Source organism: Antrostomus carolinensis, unplaced genomic scaffold, assembly GCF_000700745.2.
Source record: "Antrostomus carolinensis isolate BGI_N321 unplaced genomic scaffold, ASM70074v2 C13782261, whole genome shotgun sequence".
In the NCBI taxonomy this organism is placed as follows: domain Eukaryota; kingdom Metazoa; phylum Chordata; class Aves; order Caprimulgiformes; family Caprimulgidae; genus Antrostomus; species Antrostomus carolinensis.
In genome coordinates, this window is record NW_010356325.1 from 1 (window position 1) to 14,276 (window position 14,276).

The 14,276-nt window shown below is 33.1% G+C and overlaps 1 protein-coding gene across 1 annotated transcript; it reads left to right on the plus strand.

Annotated features, from left to right (window-relative positions):
• Nucleotides 1-2,622: 2,622 nt before the first annotated feature.
• On the plus strand, nucleotides 2,623-12,626 carry LOC104531693 (centrosomal protein of 290 kDa-like; the record flags this gene model as incomplete). The annotated part of the gene is made up of 18 exons (XM_029087144.1): nucleotides 2,623-2,724; nucleotides 2,865-2,942; nucleotides 3,721-3,790; nucleotides 4,011-4,057; nucleotides 4,393-4,536; nucleotides 4,740-4,793; nucleotides 5,769-5,921; nucleotides 6,285-6,467; nucleotides 6,832-6,921; nucleotides 6,993-7,115; nucleotides 8,709-8,832; nucleotides 9,246-9,418; nucleotides 9,958-10,120; nucleotides 10,775-10,875; nucleotides 10,968-11,055; nucleotides 11,531-11,640; nucleotides 11,832-11,928; nucleotides 12,379-12,626. Coding segments are annotated over exons 1-18 (2,148 nt in total), but the record flags the coding sequence as incomplete, so codon positions are not given.
• Between the last annotated feature and the right edge of the window lie 1,650 nt (nucleotides 12,627-14,276).

Here is a 14,276-nt window from a genome sequence, read left to right on the forward strand (position 1 = left end):
CTGGACCCCGCGATGAAGGTGGACGCAAAATAAGGCAACCTGCTAATTCAGCAGGGTCAGGTGAAGTGGAAGCAAAAATGTCTCTCGGAAGCACCTCGGAGGGTTCGCAGTCTGTCCCTGCGTCATTCCCGGGGCTGGAATATAAAAATGGGAAGACAATAGGAACCCCGCACAAGACCCCAGTTTGGGTGTGGGTTTGCAGTGCTCTCTAGAGCTAGAAGATGAGCGCTGCTCTGGTTAACGTAATTTGAAATCCAGAAGTAGCTTAAACTGGGTTAGTCCTGGTGAACTAATCCGGAGTTAGCAGAGCGCACCTCCTGCGTGGCTGTGCTGCTTCTTGGTGTTCAGTCCTGCTCAAGTATACATGGCTGTGCTACACACTGTACACCCCTTTATGGAAAAGAGCAGCTGTTCCTGCTGGTGCTTAATTTCACTGTGATGATAAGGTATCTGTGTGGTAGCTTAACTGCCTGTTTGTGTGGTTGGTTTCCTCTGGGCAGCACAAGACATTATTGTGAACTTACAGTATGGAAACATGCCCACCAGATGTCTTTTTCTATCTGCCCTTGCTGAACATTGTGCTCATCTGGCCTTTTTATGTGTATTTCATTCCTTGAGTAAGTCAAGAAAATCTCATAATAACTAATGTCAAATGCATATCTATTTCATGCTTTTTGCAGAGCCATGATTTCAGTGTCTTACTACACAGATCATCAATCAGCTAAAATCACAGGCTGTAGTTGAGGGAAAGGGATCAGCTAAATTTTATGTTGAAAAACTCTTAAATCAAATAAGTTCTTTCTTATTGTCCATAAGTATGTTTATAATGTGGAACATACTGCATGCTTAGGTTATGCTCACCACACCTTCCTATAGCTAGTCTCTCAGCCAGTTGGATTAGTTTATGTACAGATATCTCTCTTTTCAGACACAATTTTAAGACTGATACTTTCTTAAGATGTTATTTTATGAGTTAAGAGAAAAAGAGGTTTGAAAGATGAAAGGTAGGAAAAGATTGACAGTAGTAAGATTGTATATTTGCTTTCAGAATAGTTTTGATTGTCGGGCATTTCATGCTCACAATTCCTACATCTCATTGATTTAAGAAAAAATTAATATGTTCTAAAAAGCCCCAACCCTTTAACAGGTATGTTAGTAAAATCAAGTAGTATACAATTAACAGAAGAAGAGTGCTAAGATCAGTATGCACCTCCATGTGATTTCCTCGTATTTTCCTTTACTCTCTACAACAAAGCAGAAAAGCAAAAATGTATATATGCTGTCATCCTTACGGAGTCATGGATTATATGGAATGCATGTTTTAAGAAACATTTAGCAAACACTGAAGAAATGGTAAATATAGAGGAGTTCTCAAATAGTTTATGTAGTCAAAAAGATGAGAAAGTCTTGCAGCACTGCATGATTTTTATCATCCCTTAAGCATACAGATGGATTTCAAAGTCTTGCATCACTGCTTTCAGAATGCTTAGGCATATTTTTTGGCAAAGTAATACTGGTTCAACCTTTCATTAAGGAGGGAGGTTTTAGCTGTTGAGTCTTTAAACTGCTGAATTATGAACAGTGCATGATGGAACAAATCTCTAAATATCATGCTCAGTATAGAGCATTGTCGCAGTTACTGATTGAGCTTGATTATGATTTTTTCTGTAAGATATATATCCCTGCTATGTCATTAGTTTTTTTAATAATAATGAATTAAGTATTCTAGTTAAGTTTTATTTCTTTCTAAATTTTCGTAACCATTTGTGCCATACTCATAATTTAGGGCAATAAGTAGATTAAAAAATGTTCTGGTTAAAACTTGGCAGAGTCTAATATTTGAAATATAGATAATAAAGGCTAGAGACAGCTCCAGAGAAAAGACTAATCCAAGACTTCCAATCTCTTCTGCCTTTTTCAGATACTGTATTGACTTTCAGGTGTATGAGAAGTCACTGTGGCCCACAGCAACCAGTAGGTAAGCAGTAGAACAAAACTTTGCACCTCTTTCTGATTAGATTTTTGTCAGTTTCCAGGTTGTTTACTGTCCTTTATCAGTTCCAGTAGTCTAATCAAAATTAAAGTATATTCCATACAAAAGTTTAATATCTTAATATCTTGATATTATAAATTAATATCGAGATGGATGCTCATAATATCAAACTAAATCAAGTGTTGGTTGTGTTTTGAATATTAGAAATAACGATTTTGTGACTATAAGGATATGTTTATTCTGCAAGGGCTGGTTCAAAGGGCATCCAGTTGTGTTTGCTCATTACTTACAAATACTGCGTTGAGAGATGGGGAGGAAAAGAAGGGTATTAAAGTTAAAATAGAGGTTTCACATGTGTCCTGATCTTCATTGTTAGTGTCACAAATTCCTTGAGTATGCATGATCTAATTTTTAACTTCAAGAAAAAATGGTATTACTATAGTCCTCTTGTTTGCAGTAGACCAGAACGTGAACACAATGTTCATCAGTGCTACAAAACCAGTAATCAGAATAATCTTTTTTGGTTCCTGGGCCAGCCTTCTTATCATTTGACGTAAAATTGTTTGGCACTGACCATGTCTGATAATTGTTGTTTTATTTTTTATTCCAGAAAAAAATATAAATTCAATATGGCACCCATTTTAGAATGGAAGAAACTTATGAAAGTTGATCCAGATGCTCTGCCTCGTCAAGAGGAACTAGCAGACAAATTGCTGGAGACCATGTCCAAGGTACTCAAGGGGAAAACGGAACATAAGGGGTTTGTTATGTATTCTTCCCTAAACTGTCTCTGGTCCTTCACATACATAAATGATTTATTTTGTGGATTTCATTGATATTTGTATAAAACCACTGTTACCTCTTTCCTTAGGTTGATGGGAAAGACTTAAAAACTGAAACTCCAGAACAACTGATACACCTTTTCAGAATTACTCAGTCGCTAATGAAGGTTTGTATTAATCCTCACTTTCTACAGTTCCACAGATGCATTTGTTTATTTTTTGTTTAAATGAAAGCATCATTACTTGCATTTTTTTTCTTTTCCTGCATTGAACGCACTAGTTACTCCTAAGAGCATTTATATGCTAAATGTGTGCTTGCACCAGAGTGTCTGCTGTAGCTGTTGGGATTATGGCATGTAGCAGTGGGAGTAAAGTGAATAGGACTAGCATAGTTATATAGTTAAGGAACTCTACTTTTACAGTTGGAAAATGCAAACAAATATCTCAAAAGTTGGTTAGATGTTGCAAGTTATAGGTAGTGTTTTTAACTTTAATAGACATGTTTGTGTTAGGTTGATGGTTTAGAGTAAATAAAAACATCACGGTGAATGAAGAAACATTGTCATCCTAAAACTGATCTGATAAATCTGTCATACTTCCTTGTATTTACACATAAATGTACTGAAAGCAAGAAATGACAGCAGCATAGGTTAGCACATTGGTTTTAGAGAGGTGCTTTTACTGTTTTTATACAGCAATACGCTCAGCAGTATGCTTTTGAATGTTTAGATAGTCCTGTAGAATAAATTACTAAAAATGTTTCAAAAATCTGAACTTCTTAATTGTCAGCATGAGGAGAAACAGGAGTGGTTTCATTTCTTTAAAAACAGAAAATAGGCATGCTTTTGTAAATGTTTTGGCCATTTTAAACATGAGGTCTATGGAACAATCTTTTGATTTATGTTAATAGTAAATATTATTTGTTTACTATGCTTTTTTGCCCAGATGAAAGCTCAAGAGTCAGAGCTGGCACTAGAAGAAGTTGAAAAAGCTGGGGAAGAGCAAGCCAGATGTGGTAAGCAAGCCTTTTTATGCTGTTCCTAAATAATTTGTTAAAATGTATTTTTTAGTTGTTTGGTTTTTGTTTGTGTTTTTTTTAAGTTTAGGGAACTGAATAACATACCAGCTGTTCTGAAGTCAGTTGCTTCAGTGAAGCCAAGTATTTAAAGGCTTGAGTTTTTTTATGTGCTTTTTACCTTGTTGGGTAATTCACTGTATCTATTCTATTTTAACAGAAAATCAATTTAAAGCCAAGGTGATGAAACTTCAGAATGAATTAGAGGTACATTTTAAAATTTTGTTAATTTATAGAGTGCTGTTTGGGGTTTTTTTAAATGAGGTTTTTTAGACTGGTATTTTACTCTAGTAAACAGATGTAAAAGCCCTACATTTTAGCTAATATAAATTCAGGTTTGCAAAAGCTATATGTACGATGATTTTTTTTATACTTTATTACATCCCATTTATTTTTAAAGATTTCTGGGGTTTTTTGAAGAGGAGCTAGTGAGCTTTTTCTGAACATTAGGAATGTTAATCTTAGCATCTGCTTTTTGTTTTTAGTTCTTTATATTTTGAAAAACTATACTATATTTATAATGTTATTTTAATGCTCTTAAGATGGCACAAAGATCTGCTGGTGGCCGTGATACTCGGGTTTTGCGCGATGAGATCCGCCAACTGGAAAAACAATTAGAACAAAAAGAGAGACAGTTAACAGATATAGAAAAAGAATTGGAGAAGGAGAAGAAAGTGAGTGAAAAGGTAAGAAGGACTTCAGCTTGACGTCTCTAAAAGCTCTCTGGCATATCTTTTGAAAAGTAGGTGTTCTGAAAAGAGCTTCTGAGATTAAAAAAAAAAATAATGAGGAAACATCTGTGCATTTGTTTTCTGTTTTGTTTCTGGAGTTCTTTGTTTTCATAGTTTGTAGTGTTAGTGATACATATAAAGGTTTTTCCATCTTCTAGCTTGCTCTTCGTATTGAAGATGCTGAAAATGAAAACATCAAATTAAGGAGAGAGGTTAGTAAAGAATTATTGCCAGTTTATTGTATGTTTAGATTTATTTATAAGCATACTATTAGTTTTCTCCATTTATAATCTTTGGTGTGGCATGATGTTTAGTTCTGTTTTAGAACATTTCCTGGTTACTAGTACAAAGAGAATACGGAATTTTAATCACATTTAGCAAATATAATGTACATTCACACAAATGAAACTTAGTTAATTAAGGTCAGGAGACGTCTATATTTGAATTCACGTAGTCCCACTATGCATTAATTTTGTCTGGGCTTTGTGTTTTGAATTTTTAGTATTTTTTTTTCTAAATACTATTGACAAATAGATTTGGTGGATATTAGACAGGATTCAGTTTATGCTTGCTGCTTTTGCTAAGGTTGTCTAATTGGTCAAAATAATATTATAAAAAGTCAAAAGTTAATATAACAATAAATGCAAAGATAGACTTAACAGTCTTTATTACTAGCATTTTTTAAAAATCATTCTCTTGAAACATTTTTTCTAGCTGTTTTTAGAAAAAAAATGCATGTTTTATAGCATTTAATACCTGTAATCTTGGACTCTGAGAGAATAAAACAGACATCAAAAGTTAAATTAATGTCCTGGGAGGAAACCTTGAGAATCATTCTTCAAAATGCCCTTTCACTTTTGAGTGTGTATGTATGTACATGCATGCATGGGTATATATAAAACTCTATTTTATTTTGTCTTTATGTTGATTCCTATTAAGTCTTTCTGAAGCAAAGATAGTTTCTAATATTTTTCTTGCTCTGTTCTCTTGGTCTTGTTTTCTCCTTTTTAATCCGAAGAAAAAATGCATGAAGAAAAAGGTGAGACTTCTAAGTTTTTTAAAAGCAGACTGTAGGAATTTGGATGGGTTTTAACCGTCTTAGCTCTTTGTGTTAGCTTGCTAGAAAAGCAATAACTTTGTCTTAAACTCTTCAAAATAGCTTTGTGTTTGGATTGCTTTCTGTGCAGAATGAACAGTTGCAACAGGATGTAGTTGACTATCAGAGGCAAATAGATTCTCAAAAAGAAACAATTCTGTCACGAAGAGGAGAGGATTCTGATTACAGATCGCAGTTGTCCAAAAAGAACTTTGAGCTTGTCCAGTATTTGGATGAAATTCAGGTAAAATCTGTGCATGCTCTTGAGTATTTATTAGACTGTTACTGACAACAGTGTTTTTCACCAAGCTGTGTCAATTTACAGATCTAGTCAAGTGGAGTAAGGGAATTCATAATGCAGTTGGGTTCTGTGATGCATATAGTCTGCATCTGTGAATCTGGCAGAGGTAATGAAGTTACTGGCAATGGGAAATATGTCCTTTATTTGCTGTTAGGATTTATTGAAATTGATGATCTAGAGGTGAAATACTCTCTTCAGTGCTAATTTATACTTTAAAGGCTTGCATTTAAGGTAGCTATCAATTGCTGGTTATTTATGTATTAAGATGTGCAGGTTTTAAAAACAGCTTTTTATTTAATTTTGCAGAATTTGACTGAAACTAATGAGAAGTTAGATATCCAAAACCAAGAAATGAGGAAGAATCTTGAGGAATCGGTGCAAGAAATGGAGAAAATGACTGATGAATATAACAAAATGAAACGAATTGTGCAGCAATCTGATATTGTTATGGATCAGTTAAGAAAAGAGAAAGAACAGTACAAATTTCAAGTAAGAACTGACTTTTATATTATTGAATGTTAATTTTTTGTTTTATACTGTATTGTTATATTTTAGCTTAAATTAAAAAATATTCAACGTATCCAGTTAAAAACACACTCTCTTACTGAAATAACACCCTCTGAAAGTAGTGTGATCTTTAAATTTTCATGCAAATTTAAAAGCATGACTGTAGATCACACAGTTTTTTTGTACAAAATATTAGTGATACTATTCTGAAGACTCATGACCTTCCCTTGCAGCTGTAATGCTAATCTGTTAAATTTTATGTGCTTGATGTAGTGTGTTCGTACATATAGATGGGTTAAGCAAAACATTTTTTGTGATATGATGTTCATCCAAATTCCATTTCTAGGTTCAAGAGCTTTCAGACCAGCTGAAAGCAAAGAATGAGGAAGACGATCCACTAATGGCAGCTGTAAATGCAAAAGTTGAAGAATGGAAGGTACTTTTAAATACTTTATTATTTTTAGGAATTATTTCAAGTGTTCTGATGGTATTTTATCTTCTTTTCAGAAAATCTTAGCTTCGAAAGATGATGAACTTCTAGAGTATCAGCAAATGTTGTTTAACTTGAAAGAGAAAATGAAGATGGTCCAACTCGATGTAGACAGAAACAGTATACTGGCCCTTCAGCAGGTACAGTCTATGAGAGAAATTACACATATAGAAATTATCACTCATTAAGAATGCTAGTGACCAAATAATTATTTAGTCTTTCATAGTTTGCAAATACCAGAATATGTGTTAATTATGTTTCAGAATTACAACACAGGTTGTTTCATTCCACTTCAAACTTAGCTTAATAGACAATGGAAAAAGGAAACTTCTCTTGTTGTATGTATAAACTGAGCTCTTGGTAGTTGGTTCTATTACTTTAATATTTATCTTTTCCATTAGTAGAGTGATTGCTTTAACATCTAAGTATTCATAATTTAATGTTTTAAAATTATGGCTTAGTTTCTGACTTATAAATTTGTTAGTCATGTAAGAGTCTTACATAGTAGTTAATTTTCTGTGTTTTTTTGTCTCACCTGATGCTATACTATTAAGTCGGTGATTGACCCCATGACAGAGCTGCCTGAATTTAAGTATCTCTCATATTAATACAAAATTAAATAGTTTTTTATCATTTTGAATTTCCCCACTTTTTTGAAAAACTTAAGGCATCTGAAAGTAACTTTGATAAGCAGTTGTAGAGTCTGTTTATAGCTGACTAGATGACTGTAAAGGTTGTTTTGTGGATGACCATCATTAGTATGGCATTTTGAACAGTTTTGTGGAAATAAATTTAATTTTTAAAGCAGACACTTAAGGATTGAATCCAATTACTGCACTGTGTTTTAACTCAAAATCGACTAAGCTTGTTGTAGTTCAGTGTGCATTTACATTCTGAAGGGTTATGTTTAGCTCCTTACATCTTTGCTAAGCTCTTTACCTTTAGATTTGAAATGTCATTATATTTGTCATCTAAGAAAGCCCACGCTTTTGTTTTTCATAACATTGGTTTAAGGTAAGGTTGTGAACTCTTGAGATTTTTACATTATAAATACTTTCTGTAATTTTTTTTCCAAGTCTCTTTTTTATCTTTTTCCTCTTTTTTTGTTGATCACTGAAAGAAATAACATGAAGCTCTCTGTGATATTTCTAAAGTTCATGTATAAGCACAGAATTACTATAATTTAAATGTATGTCACTTTCACAGTCTTTATGTACTTATGGATGTATATGCATGCAAAACAAGGTGTAATATGAATTTTTTAAGGTTGGATGACTTGCTGAAAGGCAGTCTGCAATACAGGTTATCATCTATGATGGATTGTTAATCCTCCAAATCTTGAGCTTGTATCTCTTGGTTCCCACTGGCAGTTGTTTATGATGAAGCTCTAGGAAACCTGTATCATCTGAAACCTTTTATCATACATTGGCTTACCTCTTAGAGAATTGTTCCATTTAAAGTTGATATACTAAAATACTGCTTTTATTTTTTTTGTTTGAATGCTTTATTTTTACTCTTTCTTTTATTTTTCCTGCTTTGCATTTGTATACTCAACTTCTAGATAATATCTGAACTCTATATTGTAAGTACAGTATATTTGCTTGTTCTATAAATTTTTTTGTATTAGTTACTTTTAATTTCTTCATTTACTGTGTGGTGTTCTGTATTGGTAGTTTGCCTGTCAATAAAGATAATTCTTTAATGGAGTTTCTTGTTTTTTTTGGTGTGTTTAGGGAGTGCAAGAGCGAGATGCTCAGATAAGATTGCTTACTGAGCAAGTTGAACAGTATACCAAAGAAATGGAACAAAATGCATTTATTATTGAGGAATTAAAAAATGATCTCCAAAAAGATAAAGGTAATGTGATCATTTTATGTTAAGGTCTATGAAAAGGAAGATAAGAAACCACAAATCTGCTGTGCATTCTTTATTCTCTAGAAATACAGTATTTGAGTAGTATTAGTCTCTACTTTTTTTTGTTCATTTCCATTTATTAAATATTTGAGAAGAGTTTAAATTTATTCACAGTACTTCAGTGGGTTTGATGGATAATACAATGCCCAATAAAACTATACCCAGTCTGTAAAAGTTAGAGCATAACCTATAAAGTCTCAGCTCTATCAAGAACTGCAAATGAGCAGTAGCATGTAATTCAAAATAAATTCTGATGTCCCTTATGTGCACTTACTTCTTATAAATATTGTTTGAATGAATGATTGAGGAAAGAAAAAGCTCTCATATAGTCTTCAGATTGAGTTTTTCCCTTCCAGGTCACTCATCTCTTGCTCAGCAGAACTGGATTGGGGATATGCAAGAAAAGTTAAAAATGCTAGAAGAGAGAACTAAGGAGGCTGAGAAATCAGCAGAATTAGCAGAAGCAGATGCTAAAGAAAAAGACAAAGAACTTGTTGAGGCTCTGAAACGAATGAGAGACTATGAACTGGTAAACAATTTGTCAGAGTGGACAGGGTATTTCTTTGTATTTTTAGGCAATCATGTTGTCCTTTCATTTTTTTTGATGACTGTGTTCTAATTAGAAATTAAATGAATGCCTTCTGATGCTGGGATTTTTTTTCTTTTTCCTTCTCCTGTTCCTTCATAGTAACATTTAGTGGTCACTGACTGCATGCAATATATTAGACATACTTAACAATTTTTCCAGGTTGTCAGTTTTAACATACTCATATGGGTTTCTGAAGTCCATTGCATGGTAATTGCACAGTCAGGATACGGTTCTTCAAAGGATCATGTAGTCAGAGGACTCAATTTTGAAATATGCAGAGACTCCTCTGTAGTCAAAAGACAGATTTGTAGGATCTGCTTTTTATTCAGTAACTTTTTGCACTAAGCATAGTGCAGAAGAGGGATAAAGGTTGAAAATCATTTTTTTATTTGTGTAATGATAAAAGACAGATTGACCATTGATTTTCTTACATTTTCTGTTGGTTGTTTTGTTTTTACTTCCCATTTGTGTTTTTGCAGGGAATATATGGTTTGGAAGAGGCTGTTGCTGAAATAAAAGATTTAAAAAAGCAAATCAAAATACGAGATCGTGAAATTGAAACTTTAATTAAGGAAGTCAATAAACGTGAACTTGAAATAAATGACTTTCTTGATGAAAATGAAGAACTTCGAGAGCGCTTAGGTATGCTGTATCCATTATGTTTTCAGTTTTTTGTTGTGTAAAAGTTGAAATAACATTATGTCATGGAAATCTTTTCCTATACCAAGTAACTACTTCAAAATCATTTTGTATGTTCTGCTAATATTTGCAAGTAGTTTTAGTTAGTTAGGACAAACTCCATGAATGTATATGACTAAACTTGGCTTACAGTCTGCTTTGACTGAAGAAAGTAGGAGAATAGGTTTTGTAGTGCTTTTTTAGTTTTGATTCCTCTTTGACTGTACGCCGCTTAATAAATTTCATAATATCTCATTTGGAAACTGTAACATACTGAAGTTTTAAAGCTAGACTGAAAAACACAAAGAAAGCTTTGGACAGACTTATTTTTACATAGAAGAATCTAAGCATAAATATAGTCAATTTTAGGTAGCATTTTATTACATTTTTAGTTTTGAGTAAATGAAGTAAAATTATACTTCTTTCTGGTGTTATTACCTGGAGCGTAAGATGTGTGTACATATATCAAAATACTTATATATATTCAATTATCAACATATTATTTTTTTAGTTCCATTTGACTATTTATATTCATATTTAAATGAACTGCATTCTAATAATTGCTAACATTAGTGTTCCTCCTTAATAAATAATTATACGGCATATACTGTGTTTTAGGTCTTGAGCCAAGGACAATGATTGATTTAAATGAATTCAGAAACAGCAAAACACTGAAGCAGCAGCAATATAGAGCTGAAAACCAGATTCTTTTGCAAGAGGCAAGTGATAAATCCTGTTTTTGTGTAAGAGCTACATAATAAAAATGTATTTGAACAAAATGAAATACTGATCTATGAATAATAATATGCAGATTGAAAGACTAGAAGAGGAAAGAATTGAACTGAAAAAACATGTTCGTAAGTTGGCTCAAGAGAAAGGAAGAAGAGTTGCAACAACAGGTAGGTTTTTATTATAAACTGTCCTTTCAAAAACATGCTCTGTATACTTAGTAATACAGCTATGTTATATTTACTAACTTCTTTAAATTACAAGGCTAAATAAATGTAATTGAATCTGTAGAAAGAGGCAAGTGGTTTTGTATTTCCATAGTCTTACAGCCCAGTAGCTTTTTGACTTGTGATGACTAGTAATGCATCACTGAGAGTTGAATCATTGACTTGCAGTTCTTAGATGCAGGATGATCTTTGCGTGATTTCCAGTAAATCTATATAAGATAAGTGTTCCAAAAATCTTAAAACTTCAATTATGTGCCACCCAGGGAAGCATAATGTGCTGAAATGGAAGAGTTTACAGCTCCTTATTTTGTAGGTAGAAACCTAGAACTCGGATGCACTAAATGGAATATATTCCCTTGCTTGAAGACCAAATAAGAACTCATAATAATTTATTACTTGTACATTTACTTGCAATTAGGGTTGGACGCGTCTGATGTGCATGTAACTGATAGCTTTACTGAAGAGGAGATAAATAAGAGGAAGGTGGATTTCTTGAACAGACATGATATTGCTGAAGTAAAAGCAAAGGTAGGTTCATAAAGCAAGTTCATAAACATTTATTATATTTCTCTTTTGAAATAAAAATAATATTATTTTGTGAATATCTGTTCAAATATTTCTCTAGGTGCTTTTATTAACTGTTTTTAAAGACTCCAAAGTAAATAATTTGTAATTTTTTTAGAAGACTAATGAATATTTTCTATTTTTTGTGAATATAGGCTAGCAGTTCATGTAACGTGGAAGGGAGAAACAGACTTGCAGATAGAGAAGAACCAGTTAGATTTCTGAAGTCAGAGAAAGATATAGCTGAAAACAGTAAGGCTGTGGGACATATACCTAGAAGAACTTCTGGCATACTTGGGAATTTAAATCACTTGGAAAAAACCAGAAACATTTCTTTGGTTCATTTAGGTTCAAAACATGTGACAGAGTGGCAACTAGTTAATGTCAACTGTAATTCTGAAACTCTTAATATAAAAGAGGTTTTCACATCACCAGAGCTACAATTTACACAGACATCAGGGATAGCAGATAATATGGACAATAGAGAGATGGCAAAAGGCTTAAAATCAGACTACAGAGGTTCGTTTTGTGCTTATCAGTGTCAGGCCTCAGAGGTAAATAATTGAAATTACAGAAACAAACCATCTTTTCAGAATCAAGAGTCCATAATTTATAATTCAGACAAAACAGGTCAAGAAGCTTTTTGCCCAGGACTGTCTCTCAGCAAAAACTCTCTGATTTCTTGTGCATCTGCTCTTGGAGAGCCAGTAACACACAAAATACGTATAATAGTATTGAAAGATAAGCAAGACTATTTGCAGGTAAAGTTTACTGATGTAACTGCCTTGCAAGAAGACAGGGAAGGAAGGGAATGCCTAACAGAATTGTTGCAAGTAAGGATTTTGGAAAGTGGACTTGAAAATGGACAAACAGAACACTCAGGTCAGGTAGATCCTGTTGAAAATGTCTTAGAGCAATTGAGGAGAGAATTAGCTCTTCTTAGATCACAGGTGAGACACCTTTATGATAGGTGAATGTCTATATTGCAGTTATTTAGAAGATAAATAATGAAGATGCATTAGTTTACTTTCACCTTTATTAAGAGATAGTTCTGATAGAATTGGGCATTTTTTCTTCTGATAAAAAAAATGCCAAGTCATGACTTTGCAGTTTATTTGTTGGCAACAGATTGAAAAATGTAGGCATGTATTTTCATTCTTTGGTGGAAAAAGTTCACACGACACCCATGCACACACACATAAATGGGTACGAAGAGAGAACAGTTTTTTATTCTAAGATCTTACGCCTGTGTGAAAAAGGTACTCATCCCTTTTCTTATTAGTGCATACAGCCTTGCATCTCATGCACATCAGTTGTTGCAACTGTATTTTAAACAACATAGTTTGAGGATTATTTTTTAAAATTGTTTTAATTAAATACAGAGAAATACAAATTCTAATTTACAAATGTTAGTTGATTGAAGTGGGGACTGAATCATTTCTTTGGTATTGAAAGACAGAAGATGAGATTTCTGTTAAAAGACACAGATGTTATTTGAGTAGAGGACGTCTCCTACCTCCAGAGAGAATAGATGGTGTAAAGTTAGACCTTTAGAATGAGAAAGGCCTTTCTTTCTGGGAAACAACTAAGAAGTTCCCGGGTTGGTTCTTTTACCTTTTTATGTATTTCTCTGCCAAATGACAAAGGTAATGTATATCTGTTTTCAGAAAAAAAAAAGATTCCTAATGAAAAATTCCATTATTTATTAAAATGATCTCTAATGATAAAATCTTTTGGGTTCTAAAAAAGGTTTTTGAAAACTTTTTATAATCACTGAAAGAACAGGTTGATTTCAGGATGCCTGCTGTGGTTTCTTTTATTCCCATGATAAATAATATAAAAAAATTATTCACTGGTAGCTTCCTAAATTAATACCTTGAAATGCTGTGTTCATTTTCTGTATAGTGGAGAACATTGCTTTGGTTGCTAGAGATACATTTGGGGTATGAATCAAACCAATCTCTCATCCCTCAGAGTCTCACAGACTTTTGGTCTATACGAGGCTGTTGTTCCAACTGCTGTAGACCCAAGAATACATGTTTCCCTAGAGGGTGTTGTATGGCATACATATTGTGTAATTCTTCAAGTGAATACATCTCTCTTGCATTTCAGGCAGGAGATTCACATGTGGACTGGGAAATTTTCATGAAGGCATACTCCAAATTTTTAAAAAAGCTGGGACTGGAACATTAGATTGCTAAAATTATAATCTGTGTACTTTTTGTCTTGGAGAAACCATCTAAGAATGTGATGAGGATATGTTACAGTTACAATGTATAAGATAAGCAAGTAGATCTTTCCTGTCTTTTAACTAAAATGTTTTGGAACTGATGGCATTTCTGTTGAGCCGATTGAGCCTGCTGAGCTATGTGATTGATCAATGAGAAGTATAAGTTTATATACATCATGCTTTTTTCAACAGTTTTTCCATGCTACAGGAGTATGCTTCACTGTTGTGATTTCTCTTAAAATACTGTGATAGCCAAGCTATAGACTGAATAATGCCTGCTGATTGCATTTTCATTAGAAGAGAAGTGGGGTTTTTTATATTTTGGAAGATAAGTTTTGGAAAAATATATATATATATATATATATGTGTG